The following is a 27,070-nucleotide window of genomic DNA, read 5'->3' as shown; positions in this document are numbered from 1 at the left end:
ATAAATAAAGGATTAGTTTACCATAATATTGTAATTTAACTAATCTATAAGATTTGCGTTATTGCCTTCAATCAAAGGAGTTAAACTGGTTTCATGTTGTTGAAGACGAAAAATACGAGATTTAGGATTTTTCGGCTCTCCGTTCTTCTCTTTTTCATCACTATCTGTGTTCTTATTTTCTAGAAATCATAAATTTTAAAATAAAAATAAATTCAACACATTCTTGATCTAAATTTTACAACGGAATAATAACATATCATTAGTCATTTGGTATTCGTATTTCAATATTTAGTCTCAAACGATTCGATTATGCTCATAATATATAAATAATATACGTATAGTTTAACTTAGTAACCACCTAACGTTTCTTCCAATGAATCTTTAATGGACTCCGACATAATTGCCTTTTTTGATGCAGTTGGAACCATTCCTTGGACTAGATCCATACGTGAATCCAGAGAAAACTGTTTTCCTGACATCAAAATCCCGCGAATTCTTCTTCTCATCGCTTAAAAAATACAAATTGGAAATAATATTAAGTATTATTTTTATTAATCGCGACCAAAATTCAAGTATATATTTACAAGAGCTATCTTTCATTTCACTTCTCAATAGTTTCCGTGACCAATCGTCTCCATTATCAAATAGCGCGGCAAAGCTTCCGTTCACTACTTTTGGTGACATAGGCGAATTGGCTAATAGAAGACTGGCACCAAAGTTATTATTCCAATTACGTGTCTCTGTAATTAAAAACAATTTAAAAAAAAAAGAAACAAAAACAAAAACATAATGCTTATTTTTTTACACATAAACTTAAACATATTACTAAAAAATGTTTATGAAAGATCGTTACGTTTTAAGAAATATAATAATGCTTTCATGGATAAAAATATTACGAAAGCGAGTTTAAGTTTAACATGTGAGTTAAAACTATTCAACATATTGTACTTTGGCTATTCATATCAACTAAGAACTATAAACAGGCGCAGACTGACGGAAAAATGCGAGAATCTGCCAAGAAATATATATAACATTTTTTTTTTTATCAATATTTTATGTAAGTATTGAGTTGTAGGACATCTCGGCAAACGGATGTATCGGCGAACGGATATATTGCCGAATGGATATTTATTATGATTAGACCGTTAGACATTACTTGTTGCAACAGTAATTTTTGAACATTATATTATTTACATTTTTGAATATTATATTTTTTTAATTATTAATCATCACTATTAATGTAACTTGCATTTTAATTTTATCGATATATCCGTTCATCAAATTGACGAACGGTTACTATTTTAAAGTTTTAAGTTTTCGTCACGTATAAATAAATTTAAATTGACTATGCATATTGGAATGGGAGTATAACTTACAGCAAAAAAAAATTAAATAAAATTGTTAATATTTTTACTAATTAAATATACATACGATGTACTTTAGCTGGATGATGATTAACCAATTTTTAAATAATTTGAAAAGAGTAACCAGGGTACCTGCGATTTTCGTTTTGATGGTCATTGTGAGGTTACTAAATCGTGAAAAATCATCACATAAATGGTTACCTATCTTCATTGAAGTATTGTACCATAGAAAGTTCAAGACAAGTTACGAAAATTAATAAATTATGTACCTATATATTTATCAATTAAATTAGTAAAATGTGTAAATGTTTTAAGGTAAGTTAAATACAATCATAAAATATACAATAAGAATTATACTATTATGATAACGGTTTCACTTTCTACTTAGATTCTTAGTAACTATATTATTTATTATAGGTTAGCTATGTTTCATAATTATATATTTATATATGTCATTAGTTATTACTTATTAATCTTCTTCCAAAAAAGCATATCAAAATAAATATTTTAATGTTTTTAAAATATTGTGTAAAAAAGTGTAAAATATTAAAAATGAACATAGGTATTTAAATTATTACAAAATATTTTTGAAATAATTTGCTTATAATACTTATCATGCTTATAATACTCATCGAAATGAAATATTTTCATTTAATAACTTAAACTGGTTTAAAAAATATATTATTTGTGTTTTAAGTATTGATTTTGTATGTAGATTTTTCAAATATTTTTTTTCAACAATTCAACTTGTATAGTATGATGTCCACTATTGATCTGAACCACTGATATTCATATGGATTTTGAAGTTCGTACATAAAAAAAGGCCTTATTCCCAAACAGGACCGAGTTTCTCTATAATCCTACTCCGTTATTCAATCGTATATCACTGTGATTCGAAAGATATGCTTTATTTTCTGGATAAGATTAACTGCGATAATTGATTGAATTTTAGTCATTAAAATATTAGATAAAGATTTCTAGTATATCCAACCGATGAATTAGAAGATAATACTATTGATGATTGATGTTATGCGTGCGTGTGATTGAACGATTCCATTTTAGCCAGTCTTCGCGCGCTACTTTATAATATAATTATAATATGTATTTAATTAAATCTTAGATTTACCAGCTAATGAAACTTTTGATTTATTGTAGGTAGAGTCAGCTTTATCGTCGTTGATGATTTCAGTAGCCGTTGCTTTGATTTCTGCCCAGTCTCTTGTAATGTCCGAAACCGTAGTATATTGTGACGTAACGGTAAAACGTATAACGTATTTGCCTATAAAGAAAACGTATTAACTATTTTGATTATATAAGAACGATTACTGTGAACAAATATTTTGTTGAAAAAAAAACCGAAAAAAAATTGAAAATAAATCTTAATTATCTATAAATAGCTTAAAAAGAGTCAAAATATTTTGGAAATGTTATCTTGTATATTATAGGTATATATATTTTTATGCTAATATAAACATTTGCGGAAAATGTATAAGCAAAATAATTATTTCTAAATATTTATGGATAAAATAATATCTATTTATTATTAAATATTTTGAAAACATTATTGCGTATAATAATAAAAAAGAAAAATGTGTAATATAGGTACAAAAAAGTCCCCACAAAAAATGATTTCGAATCAAAACAAAATGACAGATATTTTTTATTAAAATATTTGAACTTAACTAAATTTGAACTCTGAATATATATAGTAAAATTGTGGTTATAACTTTTTAGATTATTATTGTATTCCGCATACTTCCAGTTACTTATGAAGAACTTTGTATAATATTTTCGAACCTTAATTATAAAAATAAACACTTTATAATTTTTTTTTTATTATTTATTAGTAAAAATTCAACATTTACTTATTGTATAACATGTAAATACAAATTGTAATTATATTAAATGTTGTTTTAAATAAATAAAGAAAAAAAATTCAACGATCTGTAGATCCTTAGTGTAATAAGCCAAAATATAGTTAATATTTGATTTGTTTTCTTTTAGTAATTTCAAATTTGCAAATTTTTGTGATTTTAACGAATTTTTTCAAAATTTTAACTTATAATATATAATTAATCTCAAATATTTTAAAAATCTATTAATCTAGTAACAATTTCACGACGATTTTGTTGTACCTTTAAGTGATGCAGGAACACAATGAATTCTTCCTTTAGAGTTTAAACGCTTTAACAGTCTTTCAGTTAAATGATTTTCTCCACGCAAACGAAAAACGACTAAACCTAAATGTCTAGCTGCGGGTATTTCAAATCTTTTATCATTCAACACGAGAAGTTCAAATTTGTTAGCCAACTGTACACCCTATAAACGCAAATTATGCATTATATAAAGATATATGTTTATTCAATTGTCACGTAATTAACATTTTTGTTTATGTTTTGCATGTTATACTCACTCCTCTGATATGCTTTTGAAGACCTTTTATCCCAAAACATCGAATCACAAACCATAGTTTCAACGCTCTAAATCGTTTACTTAATGGTATTTGCCAGTGCTTCAAATTAAAATGTTATTTTGTTAAATGCATTAACTAAATAATAATTTTCAAATCAAAATATACTTACCATGTAGTCGATAGCAAGTCCTAAAAAATAATAATTATTATTTAAGATTTTATTTTTTAATTTTTAAATTAATTGAAGATTGCATTATAAGATTCCAGGTCAAAATATGTCCAATATAAAATATCTCCTGGAAATATCTATTATGATAATATTTTAATATTTATAATAGTTTATATTAATTAATTAATTTATTTATTTTTATTCATTATTTAATTATTATTAAAAGTAGGTAAAAAATATATTATTATATTTATAATACTACTGATATCTAAATTGATTACCGAAGTAAGTACATTTTTTAGTAATAATGTTTAAAAAATAATGGGGATTGCCCACAATCTTAAATTTTAACTTATATCTTGATTCGATTTTATATTAATTAATTAAATTTTTTTTAAATTTTTATTAGATTAGTTACCTACTATATTTATTTAATTTTGTTTAATTGTATTATATCAATCAATCATCTCAAACCTTAATTTATAATTTTATATTTATTAAGTTGTAACATTAATTTTGTGATAAGTTTTTATTTTCTGTTTTTGTGGAAAATATTATTATATGCATGTAAAACTCACTGCATTATAAATACAGACGATTATAATAAAATAAATAATTGATTTTGTACTTGTAATAAATAATAATAATAAAATATTATTTTAAAAATTACATATTATGATTAAATTACATATTTTTAAATGTTAAAATATTTTCATGGGAGATATTTCCATTAAAGATATTTTTGACTAGAGATATTTTGACCGGTCACCGCATCATAAAGATCATTATTATTAAATATAAAACATAGATTCATAGTGAGATTTATTGGAATATAACTTTTAGCTTATACAAGCTGTTTCTTCAAATAAACATTAGATTTTTTAAAATAAAAATAAATAAACTTATAATGGCATTAGACGTTTTCTACGAGAAATTGACACATAATAAAAAAAAAACAAAAACGACTGTCTATACCACACAATTTTTATTATTCTTTAGGTAAATCATAATTCAATAATGCTTTTTTATTTTATTGGCTTTTTAAATATTTACCAAAAAAAAAACTAAATACCTATCCACTCCAATACACATACATAATATACACACATTTGGAAAATACAAATAGTTCATGTTATACACACCTGAATTTTCATGTTGTAAATATAACGGATCGACGTTAAAAGTCCGATGAAGACATTCACTGTTTTTGACCCTAATAGTAATAACAACAATATCAATTATTATTTGTTAATGCGGTGTGTGGTGTACATGTGATGAGGGTATTTCCTTTATTCGATGGTCATGTAATATTAAATATACATTTTTATTGTATGTACTATGTGGGTACAAAACATTTTATATAATTCTACAATGAAAAATATGATTGTACTATAAAATATAATGTTGTATAAGTTTTGCTTTTCTAATACCTATATTAGAATTAAGAATCTTTACAAAATAAATATGCAATCACAATATTATATTTCAATTAAGTATTTACATTTATTTTTGTATTTTGATTAGAAATGATATGAATATATGATTATATATTGCAAATCGGAGAGTTTCTGGGGTAAGAATGTTTTAAGTATCTGGATTAACATTATTGACTTATTAACTACTATAGGTATGTACGTATATGATATAGTTAATATTAATTAATATTTTAACCTAACGTCATGAGAATACTAGTAAATACTAAATAATGAATGATAGGTATAATCATTAATTCAGAATCTATTTAATTTTATCACCTATACATATTTAAATTATTTTCATGATGATAAGCAAATTTTAATGTCTCATAGAAAAATAAAGTCTCATTTTAAATATAATAATGATAATTGGTAGTCATCCCCATAATGAGAAGTATCTAAATGCAAGTACAAATATAAACTTTTGATTCTGACTACTGTCATTGAACACATCTAAAATGCATCATTATAAGAACATTTACCACATGGCTGTGCAATCGAAATGAACCATCATCCATTTACTTGGATTGAACGCAATTGAATCTGCGTATGCGACACCCGAGAGCCAATGACGAAATTCCGGGCATATAAATGCAGTACCCGCGTACGCCGCGTCGACATGAAACCACATGTCTTCCGCGTGGCCTAAAATTATATAAAAATTACAAAGAACCATAAAAGTTTACGAGAATTATAAAAAAAAAAAAAAATCGTTGTTCCATGATATTTACATATTGGTCCGAGTTCTTCGAGTTTGTCGAAAGCACAAGCACCAGTTGTACCCAACGTCGCACATACCTGTACAGAACACACCACCAATAGAAAGTTTATATTATACAAGGAAAAAAAATATTTGGTTAAAGTAAATAGTTGAAAATATTTTGGTTGATCAAACAATACGGGCAATTGTACAAGCTAAAATCGTATGTTGAGAATACTAATCAATAAGCATGTATGTTTTCTATATTTTGAAGTATTTAATGGTAATGTAATAATTGTAACTATATTTCATGGTTGGTAAAACATTTTACCATAATAAAGAATTCGAATGATACTTTAAAAAAGGTTCGAGTGTAATACAAACTATCAAAATATATGGTTAAACTCTTAAATTAACTCTTAACTTTCTCTTATATAAGAACAGGTCTCTTTTATATTCCGATTTTGTGAAAACACTATTTAATTTTTTAGTTTTTTAGTTTTTTAGCTAATAAGTATTTAAAGTTCAAATGTTTACAAAATATATCAAAATTGCGAAAATCTGCAAGGAATTTTATAGTTGAAAATTTGTAAAATTTTTGTGATAAATACCTAAGGTTAAAAAATCCAATACAAGGTTATCCATAAGTTTTCTTTCAAGTAACTATAAAAAAATGTTTAGTGTCTATACAAAAAAAAAATTTATAGGCGTAAGAAATTTAATTTTTTACGAAATCGCGTAAAATAACGATATATTACAATTTAAATATAGCTAATAATATAATATATCCTACTAATTATTCTAAATTGATAAATCATCTCCTTTCAGAATTGTTTTTCGTATACAAAGATACCTGTCATTGCGTTTAAATTTAACACATCCATTTTAGTGACCTACTCTCCATCTCTACTAAACAGCAGAGCAATACCCACCTGCTTACCCTTTTTTTTTTATTTATTTAACTCGTTAAAAGTTAATTTGAAAAAAATGTAACTTAACTTAGTTGAAAATGAGTTACTTTTCTTTTTTTCTTGTAAAATTAATTACATGCAAAATTACAAGAAGCGATATGAACAAAATGTTATGAACAAATAATAATTCTTGACGACAGGACGAATTTATTGCTTAATAGTTAGATATTATCATGTTAAAATCATTCTGAGTTTTTTCGTTAGAAGTTACTTACAAAAAAAGAAACTTGTTAAATTAGATGTTACTTATGAAAATAAAAGTAACTCGTTAAGTAACTTAGTTGAAATTTTAACTCGTTGATGACTTGCCTATAGGTAGTAGGTACTGTTTATAATATTGTGATGTTATGATTTTAGTATGATGCATTTTTATTATTTTGTTCGTTGAAATAAAAAGGTTGATATGTTGTTATTAATTTTATGAATTCAGTTTGATGTATTTTTATCATTTTATTTGTTATAAAGGCTTAAACAATTAAGTAAAGTTTAAGTAATTTAAAAAAAAAACATTTGTCCCGGGCCTTGTTAAAATTGCACCCTTACTGTGGGTACGATTGTTACATTTAGTTTTTCATTTTGATTCTCATTTACTCAATAATTTTTGAAAATTAAAGATAAATACTCATACATATATAATGAGAACAAATTACACAACAGATTAAAAATATAATCAGATCAAAATAGTTAGAATCCTAATTGAAATAGATCATTTCATGATAATTGTTACAATTGTACACAGTCTCCCAAAAAGCAGGTATAGTCAATAATTAATAGGTTTTTAACTACAGGAAAATACGATTACTGTTTTGAGTTTATTTTTTTGCTTGATCTATTTTTTGTTCGATTGTAGCAGTCTTTGTACAAAAATAAATTCCAAGCTTATATTCTTATTTTATCATCTAGTAACTATTGTTCAGAAACTTTAACTTATAACTTTTACTTATATTTGTATCATTTAGTTTAGTCATTTTTCCAGCAATAGGAACAATTCCGATACCTCGTGTCTGTAGGGCTAGAGCATTGTGAATTACCGTAATTTTTTTGTCGATTGTTTGGCTGCAACAATACTGTAATTTGTTTGTCTCGTGTGGCCACGTAAGTTTATGTAAGATTGTAACCTTAATAATTAATTTTTTAATTATTATTATTATTTAATATTAATTTGCCAACCTGACAGTTGTTATTATACTCGTACATTATTATTATTATTATTAAAAAAAACTAGAAAAACCTGTAACCGTTTAAAAAAATAAAGTTCAAATTTTTACAGTATACAACAAAAAATTGTTATTTTTTACTTTAAGTGCAGATATTGTTCTCTATTACTATGATCTATGGGTACTTTATGTGCCAACACTTATAAACATTCAATACTCAATAATATTCATTCGATTTATTTCATCCGTAACTTATTTGGGAACATCAGTTATCAGTTTATCTTCCAACACGTATACTTACGAAAAATGGTATTAAGTTTTGTTTTTTATCAGTGGCGATAGCTTCCATCAATTGAGCTCCTCTCAAAGATAAGGAATCGTCACTTTCAATAAATCGCATTTTAACGAGTCCGATGAGACCAGCTTTTTCGACTGATGAATGAGCCTGTAAACAAATATATGTATTGTGTTATTCTAAAATAATAATTATTACTACATAGTTTGATTTGTCACAGTTTTAAGTTGGATATTATAAATTTATCTATTTAAATGACTTGGCGATATCATAATTAATTACAATTTGGTTTTCATTGGGTTTTAATAAACTTTTGGCAAACAACTAATTCTTCGTAAATACTGTCTAGTGCAACAATCGAATACTTTTAACTAATTTTAAATCTATATAATTTTTTACTAAAATATTTTTACCGACTTAAATTAAAAAGCAAAGTTAAAATTGAATTGTTCACCAACAACTGTAGTTTAAAATATATTAAAACTATTTTCAAACATGCTTTATATTTAATTACAACACATTAATAAAATAATCATAGCGGACAATTTAGGTAGGTACCTGATCCGAACAGTAAGCTACTAGTCTGCTGTTTATTTCTACATCTTCTAGTTCTGGATTTATCTCCTGTATCCGACGGATTGCCTGAGTTCTGGCAGCTAATAGGCAAACAAATGTCGCTTCACTTGATGTAGTCTGAAAAATATAACGTAAGAGGTCAAGTAGGTAATTAAATACCTTATAAATCATGTGAAAATTGTTGGACATATGTGTGGGTACATTTATCATCATCCGCTCAATCAAAATAAACAAATTAGGTATTTAACTATATGTTAATCAGATTTCGTTAAGTAACAACCTGTAAAAAGTATTTATTAATATTGTTATTTATGAGATTATAAAACCTAAGTCAAATATTCGTCTAAATAAGGCCATAGACGTGACATGCTACAGTATCCATTAGCTGTAATATGCACACATGTCACCAACTATACAAAAATACCTACCTGGATAACGCCTCCTCCTTTGCTCTCGTTGTGCGTGTGTAAAAACGCCTCAGGAAGTCCGATCATCTTTCCTAGCCAGTTCATCACTAAGATTTCCAACTCTGTGCAAGCGGGGCTGCTGGCCTACAAAGTAAAATGTATGGCAACAATTATTAGTATATACATATATTACCACCTTCATAAATTATTATAATCATAGGATATGGTGACTTTACCCATGTGAATCCCAGGCAGTTGATCGCATCCGCTAGCATGTCACCCAACAGTGACGGGAACGAATTCAGAGCGGGAAAATACGCATGCATATGAGGCGATTGCCAGTGTGTAATCTACATAATATACATCATACACATTAAGCAGAAATCGGTATACGATGGCTGTACTGTCCCTTTCCACAGTCTAATTGTATAGTCTTACACACTTACCCCGGGCATAATGATGTTCTCGACGTCGTCCATGATGTGGTCCCAGGATTCTGGTTCGACGGGAGCACAGTCTGGTGTTAAGTTCCTTAGATATCCCGGATGCACATTCGGGTAGACACGCCTTTCCCGTATAGTTTCTAAATAATCTGCTATATAGTCTATCATTATTTTTCCTAAAAATATTTGATGTTGGTAAGTTTAATTTAATATAAACAATAGCTACGTCCAATAATAGTTATACAAATATTAAATGTTGTTTAGACATTTATATACATATTTTATAAGCTAAACAAACGCATATATTAAATATAAATATTGAGGAAGTCTTAGGAATATACTTAACAAGTTAGATAAAAAAATAAAATATATACAGTAGCTGTGTGAAATAAAAATGTAAAGTATTTACTTAAATACAAATCGTTATTATTATTATGCACACATTATTTACCTCTTGTTCTATATTCATTGAAATCCATTAGTGTAGATAAGAGTTTCAAATTTGGCTTATCAAAATAAATTGTACTAGAAAAATCCAAAAGACACAAATTAATTACAATTTTGTAAGTTGTTAAAGTTAATAAAAACTCATTAGAAGCTGGATAATCGTTGCTAAATCGTGCTTGCTATAATGATTGAATTTATTAGCCCAATTTTTTCAAATACTCACAACTCGCAGTAAAAAAACCTATCAGCTCAGTTACATGTAAACGATCTTTTAGTGCCATAAAAAGGGTGAAAACTTGGTTGAGGTCAACTATGGAGCAGACTTGGTTTTAAATTCTATATATTATGCTATATATTGAAAGAGATTTATCTAATAATATGAATAGAGAAGATATTGTGAATGTGTTTGTCGAAAATAACTGACAATTTATATAAAAAAATAAAAAAGTATGAGTAAGTACTACTCTGCTGTATATTGGGTGTTGAGTAAGTCACTGTTGCAGGTCTGTTAAATTTGAATTCAATGATATAATTATGTACATGAAAAACGAATCTGAGCTGACAGCCTGTCAGCATATTATAACAAGCACTAATATTTATTTATACCATATTATATAAACTTTCATAACTCAAAATGTAATAAAATCTTTCTGTAAATACCGTAAAACAATAAGAATAAATTCATAGTACTTATAAATAAATAATATTTTAAAATAAATTTAAAAATGTATTAAGTACGTATAGTGTAATTCCTAATAATATAAATACATACAAATTTAAGTTTCTACGAATATTTTTTAAAAATTATAACAAAATAATTAACATATTGTTATTTATCTTTAAATAAATAATTATGATTTCGTCCATATTAAAACTTAAAATTCTATAAAAATAATTGTCAATATATATTTTTTAGATTTTATGGTTCCAATATGAACTGAAAAAAAAACTTAATATATGTGAAAAATAAAAAAATAAAGAAATGTGGACAAAAAAAAATACAATACCTACATATATACTATGTAGAGACAAATTTAATTATTAATGTAATTAATAGAATATAAACAAATTGGTTCGGCACTATTTTATGTGCTCATTGTATTAACTATTGTATATGTCTATTACGTTTTCGAATTTTCTTATTAACTATATAAAATTTAATTAAATATAAAAAAAACGCATATTTTAAAAAGAGTTAAATTGAATAATTATTGTTTGTTTTGAATGTTCCGTTGTAAATCTTCGTTTATTTGGTGCTAAATGTATATTTTTAAGTAGGTACATTTACTCCGTAAAAAGTATAACCATATTAAATTCTTAACAATAAATGAGTGATGATTTGAAAAATACAGATAATCTAACTTATTTCAGATTCGACTAATAAAATATATATTTTTCAGCATTTTTCATCAAAAACCGACAAATACGCGCTTAAAAAAAAATATACAAATAATGCACTTATGAGTGCGAAATAAAATTTTGATATTTTGAATCTAGATACCACGAAACACATTTCTATATAAAAATGGAAGCTATTGGACAACCTAAAAAAATATGCATATGCAAAATCATAAACATCCTAACCGTAGACTAATCACTAATTGCCGCCCATAGACCGTGTCGTTAGTATTCTTACTCCTTCAGAGTGCAGTTATATAATTTGTTGAATTTTTTGTCTATTGTTAATATCAAGTAATTAGTACCTATGATCAATTGATATCTTATTAGTTATTATTATTTGTATACGTTTGTGATACATTTTTTATTATTTTAAATATGGTAAAAAATGTTATGCAATATTGTTTTTAGAACCATATATTTTTAAAAAAACTTTAATTAATATTTATAATAAAAAAAAGAACACTTATTAAAGTGAAGTTATATTTTAATAACAATACACTGCAGGTCACTGGGTGGTGGGCCTTCACATTATATTTTTAAGCTTTAAAAAAAAAATCACCATCATTATTTATTTTTGTATAGTTAGCGGGTAGCCTATAAAAAATATAATATATATAGACTTTAGGGCCCTATACATTGACTGTACTCGGGACCTCGAGAATCCTAGTTGTGGCACTGTATATAGGGTGTCCCGCGAGGATTTACTCATTGTGATAAGATTTACAGGGACAAGAAATACAAGAAATTCATATTTTAATTAATTTTAATATTTTGGTAAAAAAGTTAAAAATATATTTTTTTTTATTTAATTATTTTCAAAAAAATTAAAGATAGCCATTTTGTATAGTTTATTTTTCTGAAAATATTGACGTTTCAACATGTTAATTTCATTATTCTCCTGATTTTTTTTGATTTTTTTCTAGTTTCACACTATAATCATTCGCCAACAGTACGAGTACGCGGGTCACATGTTGAATACAATATCACTATCATATTAAATAATTCGCAGTTTACAACAAAATATCAAAAATTGTTCAATGTCAGGATATTGTATTAAATTTCAAGCATTTCTATCCAACATATAACTATTAATCGGCATTAATTGAAAAAAAAAATATGTATAAAAAAATTAATATATGCATATACGATAGCGAAAAAATAGTTGAAAATTTTATTGAAAATAAAAAGCTATATTATAAACATTTGGTGAAAATATTAAGTATCTACTGTTTTTTGGTTTAAGTTAAATTAAAATTAATAACATTTTCATTTTTCCTAATTATTAAAAGTTTTTAACCACTCCATTTTTGTAAATCGAACCATTTATTTATTATCAACTTATTATACTCATACAAAAAAAAAAAAAAATACATAATAATAAAAAATTTGCGCCTATGTATGTACTAACCTAACCTGAATAGAAGTATTTTTTTTTTACCCGAGTATCTGACGTAAGTTGTTAAGTTACTGAAATAAACACTAATAACAATGTGTTCATATTTCAACGTACGTTTGACGATATCGATTAAATAAGCGGTTTTAATCCTGTAATCAAATTATTACAGCTTAGATAATTTATCAAAAATCTAAATTTTAACTAATTAGATATTAAATATTACCCAACCAACATTGTTACATAATAATATGTAATGTTATAACATATTATGGGTAGGTGACATACTTTTTAAACTGGATAACTATATGTTCGTAGATATATTGATGTTAGTTATAAGTAGGGCTCGGAAGTGCAATTTGCATTTTTTTTTTTTGGAACTTTTAGACGATGCTTTCTTGGCCACAAATATGTTTCATTAGTATGTGAATCTGAACAACTAATTTTTAATTTGTATTTTTTGGTGTTTATTACTTTTTAAGTTATTTTTTGTAATTTTTATGTCATATTTTGAGTAATTTGTAAGCTTTGATAAACGTATTGTAGAATTTTAGTAAAATAGAGTACAATTTAAAAAAAAATGTATTTTTATTAATTTAAAACAAATATTTATAATTTTTTGAGGTCATTTAAGGCAACTTAAGGGGAGGCCCCTGTGAGATTTTTCGCTTCCCAAAGATCTTATACTTTACATTAATATCTGCCAATTTTTGATAATATTTAAATAATAATATGTTCAAATGTTCAATATTGGTATACTGGTACCTATGATGCTATTTGAAAATTGTAAATACTAAATAATATTAAAATCCATAATTAATGTGACGTCACACATGTTAGCAATCCTTATCAAAATTTCATTTTGTTTCCAAACAAAATAAAATACACATTTAAAATTTATGATGAAGTAATAATAGACATTTTCAAACCACTAAACGACGTATATGGAACTTTAATATAACATATTACCTATTTTAAAAGTTATTCAAATTATGTTTTCTTATTTATTATTTTTTTATTGTGTATTCTTAACTATTTATTATTCTGTCTTCTTGATCGTTAAACATATTATTATTATTAAAAACTCTTTTGGTAATTTTATAACTCTTAACCGTATAGAACAATACCATGGTTTAATAAAACATATTCTTGATTTTATATGAGGATTTATTCAAATTATCGTTGCTTCACATCAAAGTCTTAGCTGTGAGAAATCGGGGGGAGAGGTTTGGAGTCTGGACCTCTTTAGCTAAGGTATTGCTTCCCCTGCTAAGAAGATCTGCGCACGCTTATGATTAGGTAATAGTTAGTTTTCTAGGCATTCAAAAAGACTATGATTACTTAAGTCGTAAATCATGACTTATTGTTGAAAACGCTTGAATTTGAATTTGTAGAGTTACTTATAATTAGAACGCGGATTTTAAAGCGCTAAAAAGTATCAAAAGTATATCATATAATATGCAACAAATATGCAAATATGCGGAAATATGCAAGAAATTGCAATTATTTACATGACAAATGTTTACAATATTAATATAATTATTAATATTTGTAATTATATTTAAGTATTGTAAAAAGAAAGTATTATAAATTTATATTTTATATATTTTATTTATTATTAAAATGAATAACCCATATTAATATATTATGCACTTCTTCAGTAAAGCTATGACGTTTTCTGTCAAGATATTTTTAAATTCAGAGAACGATCGTTTGAGACGTCAATCGAAATGGTTGTGGTGTATTTGGAATAACTATATGTTGTCGTAATTAAACAGTAATAGACAATAGTGATAGCTTGAATTTTTTTTTTTATTTTATTAATTATTGAAAATAAATGCTTTCATTTAATGTCATATTATGAGTTTCTAGTTTCTTTATTGCTATCACTAAAAATTAAAAATTAATGTACATAAAATGTTAATTCATTAACAACATTATCATCTTCAAATTATAATATCTAGAACTTTTTTTAATTTTTGATTTTTTTACTTAATAAAATGTTATTTCATACCTTTTTTCTTTTAATTTGACGCAATACATTTTGAATTTCGTAAAAATATGATATAACCATAAATATACAGAAATATGCAAAAAAAAAATTTCGCAGTATCGTAATTCGTAAAGATTACTGACATAAATCCAAAAATGTGAATAGGGAAAAATATGCAATCGCATAGAAATCCGCGCTCAACTTATTTAACCTATTAAAATCATTCTTAAATGAAAGAACTCAAATAATTAAAGGCAATTATTGTTATAGTAAGGCTAGAGTGTAAGATAAATAACTATTTTAATTTATGAAAAACTCAGAAATTATTTATAACCAATCTGAAGTAGTAGACTTAAACATAACTTAATATAGGAAATTATATTTTATTATACACTATATTATATAACAATTATTTTTCAAATAATGATATTGCACTGGACCTTAAAAAAAATAATAAAATAATATAATTAATAATAATGTTACATAATGCATATAATAGTTCTGTACCTTTTGTAAAATAACCTTGAAGCAGTGTTGGGAAGGAATTCATTTCAAAAGGAACGGATTCCTGGAACGAGTTCTTTTTGTAGGAATGAAGCTTGGAACTGCTTCCTTTAAAAATAAAGGAAAAAGAATATGAACGAATTTTTTAAATTGAGGAACGTGAACGAAAATCACAGTTCTTCTTGAAATTTAAAAAAACAAATTTTTTATTTAATTTAGTTTATAAAAACCAGATAAAATAAAGACAAATTAAATCTATATTATTAATTATTATACATTTTTATTTTTTTATATATTAATTCAATTATTTAGTACTCAATTCCTGTTTAGATTCATTTTTTATGAATTTTTTATCATTCATTTATTGATATCAAAAATAAAAAGGTGATATTCTAAAACGGCAAGATTGGGTAAATTCAAAAAAAAATGGAACGATAACTGGAACGAGATCCATTTAAAAAGGAACTTTCCCAAAACTACCTTGAAGGAATATTAGTTGTTGATTGTTTAATAATTAGTGTTTCAGATGCCGGTGTAAAAATGGTTTCATTGCAATAGTTATTATTAATTTTTGTATTTAATTTATTATATTTTAAATAAGAATTGAGGTTTTTTAAATTTTGTCTATAAGAAGCCATTTTTTGTTCAAAATTTTGAATAAAGTATGATGTATCTGTTATTTTTAAGTTTTTTATAATTAAATTGTCTGTATATTGTTTCAAAATTAGAATTTTATTTTTTATTTGATTGGAAGAATAAGAAGATAATGAAGAAAATTTTGATGACAATAGGCTATTGTTGAATAATTTTGAAGGTAAACGTAAATGCCGTGAATAGTATGAGAATTTTAATATTGGTATCGAAATTATGTAATTGTAAGGATATGAATATTGAATAATTTTTGAAGTTTGATGATTTTTATTATTAGTAAGGTTGCTTTTTTATTTTTATTTTGTTTGTATATTATTTTTTTATTTGTTAAATTATTAAGAATTTTTTTGAATGATTGTATTGATTCATGTGGTATGGTAATTTTCATTATTTTTATTAATATAATAAATGTTTCATATATATGTTTAACCTGTAAATATAATAATATTTAGTTAAATCATTGATTAATTTTGTTTTATTGTAATTACAGTTGAGTCATTGATATTTGAATACTTATTCTGAATTGTAATTGCACCCAATATTAAAGTTTCAATAAAATCATAATTTTCTTCCCAAATATCATTAAATATAATATTTTTATCAATATCAGTAGTAAAAATATTAGTTGTTTTATTTATATCCTTTCTGTAAGATACGAAGCATGTATAAATATTAATTATTATGAATAACTAGTTAAGTGGAAATATTAAAATTTACGGAACAAAATACATATCAAATAATACATTTTTTTCGAAATTTTCAATTTTTTCACACATAATTTCAAATGACTTAAGCACATGATTTTCAAATAAATAATTAGTATCATTGTTGAAATTAATGTCGTCGATAAAAGTATAGAAAATAATATAAAAATCGTAAATGATAAGTCATTTAAAACTTATCTTAAATATATGGATTTATCAAAGTTAATAGATTTATAGTAAAATAATTATATAAAATTGTTATACTGTGTATGTATACTGTATAATATTAGTATGAGTAACTAATTGTTTTTAGATTTTTTATTATTCTTAAGATGATAAGAACAGCGAGTTCTTATCATCTTAATTTCTTGTCGCTCCCTCAACACAAGCTTTGCTCTTAGGAGGTGCTGCAATATATATATTATACGGTATTTTACGCATATTTGTTTTGTATTATTTATGTTGTTGTAATAAAGTTCGTTATTATTATTATTATACATATTATATATTTATATGGTAATGATAATAGTAATTTTTACAAAACATAATATAATTAAAAGCCAATGCTCTTAATCTACCACAATACAAATTGAGTAATTATAATAAATTAAATTTACAGTCATTATAATGGCTAAGTACAGTTACCTATATTTAAGTTGACTATCGGTAAGTCAACAACAAGATAACAATGATAACTCTTAATATACAACTCTATTGTAGTATTATAGTATTAAACAATAAAGTACAATAATACATTTCCAGTTCCTTTAATCGTGTAACGCGTGTCGGTTAGTGTTAAGACGCGTTACGTTATGGTTCAAAACAGAAAATTGATAACATTAACACCTGTAGTTGATGTGAATCTAATTAAAATGATTAAAATGATTGAAAAGGTGAGAAAAAAAACAAAATACGAGTATAACTAAAAACAATTTGGAATTCCAGCAAGTACGTTATCTGCAATATATATAAAAAAAAGGTTATTTTAAAAACTTTAATAAAAACTTGACAACTAGCAAAAAAACAATATGTACTAGGAGAATACTCGGATGTAGAATCCTGTTTACTAAAATAGTTTCATTAATTTCTTAACAAAAAATTATAATAAATTGAACCAATATACGAGAATAAGCTGAAGAGTTTGGGCATAAATTATGGCATGAACATTTTAAAGCAAGCAGTGGATAGTTAAAAAATTGAAAAACCAGAAAAAACGTGGTTTTGTACGAATTCATGATGAAAGTGGTATTGTAGATGTACACAATTGTGTGTTAAGGATTAATGATTTATCAAAGTTAATTGAAAAGTATTCACCAGATGATATTTTTGATGTGGCCCGATTATTTTTTAATATTAACCTTAATCAAAACATTTATATTTAAAGGCCAATCTTGTTTAGGTGGAAAACATAGCAAAGAAAGAGTAAAACTTTTATTAGGAGCAAATATGTAGGGTACAGAAAAATTAAGACTATTTTTGATTGGCAAGTTGAAAAAATTTTGATGTTTAAAAGCAGTAGAATTATTACCGTTAGAAAAAAAAATCCTGTATGACGTCTGAAATATATCATATTTAATCTGTGGTTAATGTAATTAAATAAAAATAGGTAAATGGTTGTCACAAAAAGGAAATTTTACTTTTTTCACAACAAACTTTTGGCACAATTTTCATACACTGACCAAAAGAAGAAATATATATTTTCTATTCCTAATTCTTGATCTATATAATTTGATAATAATACAGTTTATATCAGTTGTAAAATTAAAACAAAATATATCTTTTTATTATTTTTAAGCTGGTGTAAGCAGTGTTGAAGCCGATGAAATTGTTTATGACAAATGCAAAATTTAGATAAGTAAAAAATCAAAATAATAATTTATAATCCTATTAAATATATTGTATATTAAAATTTAAAAAAAAAATATACGTAGTGTTTGATAGATAAATAGTATTTAATATTCATTAGTCGCTAATAATTAGTGAACACTATATCTATTGATTGCTTATAATATTTAAAAAATATATATATTATACAAAATGTTTAATGTTTTTTAAAAGATGTCTTTAACATTTTATTTTGCTATATGGGTACCCACGATTTTAAATATAATATAAAGTTAATTAAACGTTTGGCAACCTATTTAAAAAAAAAGATTTCTACTAGAAAATCAAATTAATTTTTTTTAACTTTAAATTTCAAATTTTTACAACAATATTCACCCTAAAATAGCATAACATTTACGACAATTTATAATCATTCTTGTAGTTAAAAAAATTTAAAATGTGCAATGTTTATGCTATGGCTTGATAATTTAACACAAAGATCCTCATAAACGTAGTTCATAATGAAAATAAAAAAAAAATCTAAAAAATGTTTAAGCATATAATGTTTATATATAAACATGTTATTAAGTTCAAATTTGGATGAAATTACATTTTTTATTTTTATTTAGGAAAAATACAATCTGTACAGTTTATAAACAATAAGGATTTATGTTAACAATTTATGTTTTTATCTTGAATTTTTCTGAGGAGAAGCCCCCCTCCATTGGAAACACTTGTACCTTAGATATTTCAACTAGATATAACGTTATTCGTTATTATTTATTATAGGTACTTCAAAAATATTTTATACTTGGCCTCTTGGGAACTTAAAACTTTTACGTGTATTATTAATTATTATATTTTATACACAAAATAACATTTATCATATACATGTAATTTGAATTACAACAAACTATAATATAAATAAACACCTACTATTTCAATAATAAATGTAATGTTATTAGAAAAAAATAATTAAACCTGTAATAAGCTAATAGTAAAATGAATAACTATAATAGCAATATAAAAAAACATATCATGAAATTTTCTTCGTAATATAGGTTGACAGACCGTTTCTTTTTAGAATCATTTTTCGTAAATATGAAGTATATCAGTTATGTGATGACTTGAGATTTTCAGAGGCTGTGCTATAATATTCCATCACCAACTCAACAACCCAAAAGCTAATCAAGACATTTTTTTTTTAAATTACCTATCGCAGTTGGTATTAAATTATTATTCGTTGGCTATTACCCGCCCGCCCATCATCCCTATAAAAATCGTAAAAGCGGACTTCTCACGATTATCCCTTCGCCACGCCACTGATGTATAGTCGATTATTAATGACATTAATATTTTAACAAAGAAAGTATTTAAGTAATTAAATATCCACTACTCAACATAAAACAATCAAAAATAATTGAATAAATAATAAATATGCTTATATGCGTTACTCCTGTTGATCGTTTTATGGTTTTCTGACTTTCTGTTGTTAAATCGTTTTTCTTCTTTTATTTGTTAAACAATTTAATTCGGTAATTACATATTTGAAACGATCTTAATAATACAGTCAAAATCTACTTGGTGATAAATCCTGGTGTTTTAAGTAACAAACTATATAATGTTTGATGAAAACACTTATAAGATTAGTTTAGGATAAGTAGTTGTAATTTGTTAAGTGTCGACTTCACCTGATACCTTGATCGATAAATTCTAATAAAGATGTATTTGAAAAGCTACATTGTAACAAATAATACTCAATTACTCTTTATGATCGTTATTTATCAGACATCTGTCTAAAGTGTCTGTATATAAAGATTTGATTAACTTAATTTCCTGTTAACATTACGCGTATTACACCTATCTAATATCTTAAATAGCGTTAAACGAACAGGTGCAACATGCATAGATCGATGCCATTAATTCATCGAGCTTTATTCTTTAAGTAACTAATAAGTAAATGTGTTAAAGAATATATTTATGCCTATCTGTGCGTGAATTGGCATATTATTTTATGGTCCATAAAAACGTAATGTTTTTATTATTTAGGTACCTATTATTTCTATAAAATATATTGCCATATGACATATTTTGATCATTATAATATTTTTTAACTATACTTATATATTATTATTATATTATTATTTTAAAATCATGAAACATTAGACTTTTATTATTAAAAAAAAATGTATTGACTGTTATTATGTATTATGTGTACAATTTATTCAGAAATAATTCAATTGTACGAAAGAGATTACGACATGACTACACGAGTCTTATAATATGGTCTTAGAGCATACTGTAGACATATATTGACATTTGACTCTTATTAGATACTCGTTATTACTTATTGCTCATTATAAAATGGATAATATTCTATTTATCGCAATTAAAAAAAAATAAAGAGAGTTCATAAAACGTAGTTAAATAATTTAAAAAATATAAATTGAGTAGATTAAAGTAGAAAGTTTAAAATTAAATTGAATGTTTCAATTAAAATAATAAATGTTTAAATGTATAGTTCGATCTTGAATGGGAGAATATATATTATATATTTATATTTATACTAAATTATAACAATAGAATAACAATATAACATAATATGTATTATTAAGATAATAATAATTAGTAATTAAAAAAGAACTAAATAAAAAAATTTTTTGACAAAATACGAATAATATTATTCTTTATGACATAAATATTATCTAATATGATACCTTAATTTCAATAGTGAAATGGTAATGATTAAAATATGGTGATACCTATAGGTTTTTACTATATTTTACTACACGTGTTTAAGAGATAAACGTTGTTTTATTGATACAGAGTACCTACTGTATAAGCGTATTTTTCTAATCCAAAACATACTATTATTTAAATTGTTCAAAAATGTCATAAACCAGTTCTGATTAGTTTTTATGTCGTACATGGCGTATCTAACCTTTTAGTAATCAAAAAATGTAATAATAATTATTATTGTGTGTTTAATAATTTAAACACATTCTTTAGATCAACCTATACGTTTGTTAACTGTTTAACAATATAATTGTTGTTTATTTCTATGACTTTATTGTAAAATTAACTTTTTTATAAAAACATCACGTTTTGGTGCATAAACGAAAAATTAAATATTATCTATTTATATGTTTTGATTGAAAATAATTATAAATATTATAAAATAAGATAATAATAATAATAAAATTAAAGTTTTGAGGGTATTCATTAAAACCCCGATAATTTGAAAATATTAATGTAGTAAAATATTCATCAAATTTTCAATTTGAATATCTATAATAATACAATTAAAAATTAATATAAGGTTTCTCATAAGCTAAACATCAATGTGGTATGAATGGTATGATATAAGATATTATTATAACTAATAAGCTTCAATACGCATATATTTTATGTAGGTACACTATACAATCATTGATTATATTATATTATAATATAACTAATAGGTGATATTATTAATTAATAATTTGTCTATATTTTATTATATTTTTTCTTTTTACATTGAAATGTTTCTGTTACTAAATGTCCATTGGTCCTTTGTTCGTATATATATAATAAATTTAGTACAAAATAGTTAAATTAATCATTTTTAATACATACTTTCAAATATAGCTTGCACGTGAAATAATTTAGATTTCTGAGTAAGTATTTGCATATGTATTAATTAGTATTATTTTTCCAACAAGAAGGCATTTTATTTTTTATTTTATTATTATTTCTTGAAACATGATTTTACATTTTAATTGAATATTAAATACGATCAGAGGTTATTTTTAAAATATATTATGCCTTAATAAAAAAAAAATAAAATTCTATAAAATTATTAGTTTATTCAATATTGTATGTATGTGTGCATGAATATTTCGAATCAATAATGTACCTGAAGTGTAGAAATAACTAATATTAATTATAACTTAAAAATGTAATTTAATTTTTTTCTTTGTTATTGAAAATTGTATAGTAGGTATTTCAATTTAATAAAAATATAAATTTTTAAATAAACGTAAAAAATATTTTATTATATTACTGAAGTCGTAAATACATTAACAGATTATTTTTCGATAAGTATTTTCAATTCTTTAAAAGTGGGTAATATTATTTTATTATTTTTAACGTTGTAGATGAATTTTTAAAGTATTTCCCGAATATTAACGAAAAAAATATTTATCATTGTAATTTAACTCTACAATTATTGTTAATTTAAAAATTATATTAGTCTTACATTTTCATTAATGTTTATTAATAAACAAGTCATTTTACGCGTGTGTTAAATGTAAGTATTGGTTAGTATATTGATAAAAACTTTAATTCATATTAGGTAATGAATGTAGAATGATGTTGATTTTTATATGGTAATTATATACATAGGTACAACGCAAACTGGCGATGTGAGTACATCAGTACTTACATTTAATATGATTCCAAGTTTAGACTTTTTAATTTACATAAATGATTATTATTATTATTATTAGGTATACTAATCCCTAATATAAACCCAATTATAAATCATAATATTATATTGTTTATTTCATTGGGCATGTCACACTAATATTGAATATAAATGGAATTATAGTACTTATATCATTTTTATATGTATTTAATTGATTTAATGATTAATCAAATAAAAAAAGAAGACACTTCATTTAAAGAAATAAATAATTCAAGATTTTTAACTGTCTAATCGTGGAAGTATTTTATGTTTAAAGCTGGCTATATCATAAGATTTCAATCAATAATCTAAAATAAGTGTTATGTGGGAATGTGAGCGTCTTTAATTTACTATTATTGGTAGCAGTATAGGTATTTTAATGTTATCAACTAGGATGTTTAAATTTATAATAATCATATAAATGAATATTTTCTGTTCATTTTATACTAAACGAAACCAGAGAAATCGTTACATATAAGTTGTACGCAAATAACACAACTTCGAAACCATAAAACTTAACGTGTAATTTGATATACAAAATCAATAGTAAACATTCGTAAATATACGTAATATACCCATTTGAATAAAACAAAATTCTCAAAAAATAAAATATAAATATATTATATGCATATATTTATATAATATAAATATCCCGGTATGGTCATTGTTATTATTATTTGAGACTTTTACTTAATCATAAGTATCTCGTGAGGGTGTAGGTGGTGGGGTGAAGAGATGTTATGTAGGTATAGGATATTAAGTTGCAATATTGTATTTGTACAAACTATGTACACATATGTAATTATTTATAGATGAAATTAAAAAACAAAAATAGTAGGTAAACTATGTAGTGGGTTCGTCTTCACGTCATTCAGTTGATCAATAACGTATGTATACAGTTGCAGATAGTTTTACATCTTAAACTTATTAGAATAAATTCACAGGGATACTAGTCATCTATAGATCTCTATTGACTCTATTCCTATAAATAAATATTAGATTTTGGAGATGAGTAGAATTATTATATCAAACATATTAAAATAGGTATTTGTTGCCATGATATTTTACTTTTCTATTGTGCTACGTACGTTTATAATATAGGCTTGTATTATAAAACTAATTATAACATTCATATATCAAACCATTAATTTATTATGATAATTTTCTTTTTTTTTTTTATATAAAAAATTTAACCAACTATTGGTCACTGTTGTAGATATAAATCTATCTGCATGGTCACAATAATTACCTACTACAGTGTATAATTAAAATTGAAATATACACTTTAAACATCTTGGAAAAATATATGATTTTTCTTGGTAAAAAATTAGTTAAAAATCTTGTCTTTATAATTTAATTGTAATAATTGTATTTATGTTTTATTATAATTTTTAAAAGCCCTAAAAATATTCAAAATTATTTTCATTACATGATTTGCATACATTTTTATCAAATTAATATATCAGTGAATGAAGACCATAAATAATAAATAAAAAATAAATAAAGTATTTAGTATTTTTATTTGGAAGAAGCTAGGACAAGTTAGACTTATATAACGTTAAGCGTTTTTAGAATTAATAAACACAGTATATATTAAAATATTATATTATTCAAGTAATTATACCTACATTATTATAATATATTAAGCGATGTTAAATATCTTAATTTTTTTTAATACCTATCTGAATAAATGTAACATGAACAAACATTTGTATTTTAATTTTATAATCAACTTTCAGGTTTACTAGGTTTACTTGAGATTGATTACGGTTAATTAACGCTCACATTAACTTTTTATATACAATGATTTAACGCACTTTTGCAAAATATTTTGATTTTTATTCATAATTTTATATTACATGGGTGAGTAACAAATATATTTACATACGTAAAGTTGTTTGAGTTTGGTTTTTCTGCAGTCGATATGTAATGAATGCGAATGCATGTATTCAGTTATAATATAAATTATAAATTTTCTTGGAACGGTTTAAACTCAAATATCTTTAACATTTGATTTAAAATGAATACAACTTTTCATTTTAACAAATTAAATGTCAGAGCTCGAAAATAAATTAATTACATTGTAACCACGAAGGTATCTAGAGAAGTCAGAAATGTGATATAGCCCTTTATTATGGCCATTCAAAGATATTTTTTTTCGCATAATTTAGGCTTCGAAATCACAAAATAAATAAAACAAAATCTTTTAAAATAAAATTTTCGAAGAAACAGTAAAATATATCAATATAATCTTATATTAAAGCTATTTTCGTATTTGGTCCGTACAATCAACTAATAAAAAATGTTTTTCGAAAATCGGTACCTAATAGATAAAATTAGCAAAAAACGCTTATATAAGTATTGATCTACTGTATTATAATGAACTAGTAATATTAACGAACAATGATAACCGATACATGAGATATTTGGAAAAACAAAGTGTGAACGAAATTTAAGATATATAGGTAATAAAATATATACATATATTTATATATTATGTGTGTAGGTAATGCAATGAGAAATTATTCGTCTATTTCTTATCATCGATTATCGTCTATTAACTAACTATAAAGACTTGTATTATTCTGACGTAAAAGAAATATCAAAAAAAATAAAAATAAAAATTTGAAAACGGTGTTGTTCTTAAGCCGTTACTCAAATCAGTTTTTATTTTTAAACTTTTAAATGATCAATTAAATATTTATTATTAAACATTATTTACTTATTAATTAAATGTTTTATTTTTATTAACTTTTTTTTTAACTTTGAGCCGATTTAAATATTTGAATTATAATTACTTAAATTATTTGAAATGTTTGAAATAGAACAAAATTCTAAAAAAATAAATATATTTTTAGTAATACTAAATAATAATTTTTTTTATACCTATAGATATTTGAAATTAAAATTTGGATAAAATTACATATTATAACGATGATGTTATTTATTTTGTTATATTCAAAAAAAAAACCGTCGGAGGTTATTGTGATAAACATTAATTTAAATATATAGTTTGCGTTTATTTTTGTAAGGAAACAGTCCAATTTTTTTAACTTAATTGACGAGACAGCATTTGAGAAAAAATATTAATCTTATATGACGTGTCTTAACATATTTTTTACAAAAAAAAAAAATAATAATAATTTGTTATTAAATAACCAATAGATGTTTTTATTTACATTATACAAAGATAATAATTATAATAATTTTTCAACAGCAAATTTAATCAGATTACTTTTTTTAATGATTAGGTAGGTATTAAAATTTAATTAATGAATGTAACCTATAGATGTGGGTATATAGGTATTCTCGATTTTATAAACATGTTAAAAATTGTTACGATATTAAACAAAAAAATAAAATAAAAATAAAATCAACTATAAATACATATTATAAGAACCTACTGCCGATTATAATATTATCGTCTGAATAATGAAAAATCATGGCAAAAGTTTTTAAGATTATAATAAAATGTGATACATAATATTTACCTCTGAAATGCCGCGAAATGATGTATACGTATACCGACAAGACTTCTTTTGAGCAAACGTAAAAGAATAATGTCCACAACTACTGTCTGCCGGCTATAACGATACCCACCGTTGGGAGCTTGGCGCATGCCTTTTTTTTAGCGCTCTCGTTGGCGTACAGCTTGTTTGTAGGAGTATATCTACCGGTATGGGTTTCAACGTCGTGATAACTATAATAATTAAATGCCACAGTTAAATTTTTGACATAT

At 24.2% G+C, this 27,070-nt stretch overlaps 1 protein-coding gene across 1 annotated transcript; it reads right to left on the bottom strand.

Annotated features, from left to right (window-relative positions):
• LOC113559422 (histidine decarboxylase) lies at positions 1 to 26,866 on the bottom strand. Its single transcript, XM_026965234.1, has 17 exons — positions 26,823 to 26,866; positions 10,422 to 10,495; positions 9,974 to 10,146; positions 9,764 to 9,877; positions 9,549 to 9,671; positions 9,103 to 9,237; positions 8,551 to 8,694; positions 6,153 to 6,219; positions 5,904 to 6,066; positions 5,089 to 5,159; positions 3,947 to 3,966; positions 3,778 to 3,876; positions 3,500 to 3,683; positions 2,491 to 2,643; positions 585 to 740; positions 359 to 508; positions 1 to 179 (listed from the first exon to the last, which is right to left on the bottom strand). Exons 2-17 carry the CDS (start codon positions 10,447 to 10,449, stop codon positions 40 to 42), a joined length of 1,920 nt encoding a protein of 639 aa, XP_026821035.1. The 5' UTR covers positions 10,450 to 10,495; positions 26,823 to 26,866; the 3' UTR covers positions 1 to 39.
• Positions 26,867 to 27,070: the final 204 nt, after the last annotated feature.

Source organism: Rhopalosiphum maidis, chromosome 3 (genome assembly GCF_003676215.2).
Source record: "Rhopalosiphum maidis isolate BTI-1 chromosome 3, ASM367621v3, whole genome shotgun sequence".
Lineage (NCBI taxonomy): Eukaryota > Metazoa > Arthropoda > Insecta > Hemiptera > Aphididae > Rhopalosiphum > Rhopalosiphum maidis.
The sequence above is the reverse complement of the archived record's forward strand: the minus strand, read 5'-3'. Positions and strand labels throughout refer to the sequence as shown.

Bases quoted from the DNA above. Each gene is read 5' to 3' on its own strand.
- LOC113559422 (XM_026965234.1), bottom strand. From the start codon at position 10,449: ATGGATTTCAATGAATATAGAACAAGAG. The intron at 9,672-9,763 runs GTAAAGTCACCA...TTTACTTTGTAG, and splicing joins ACTGCCTGGGATTCACATGG to GCCAGCAGCCCCGCTTGCAC. The intron at 3,877-3,946 runs GTAAGTATATTT...TTTAATTTGAAG, and splicing joins GACTTGCTATCGACTACATG to CACTGGCAAATACCATTAAG.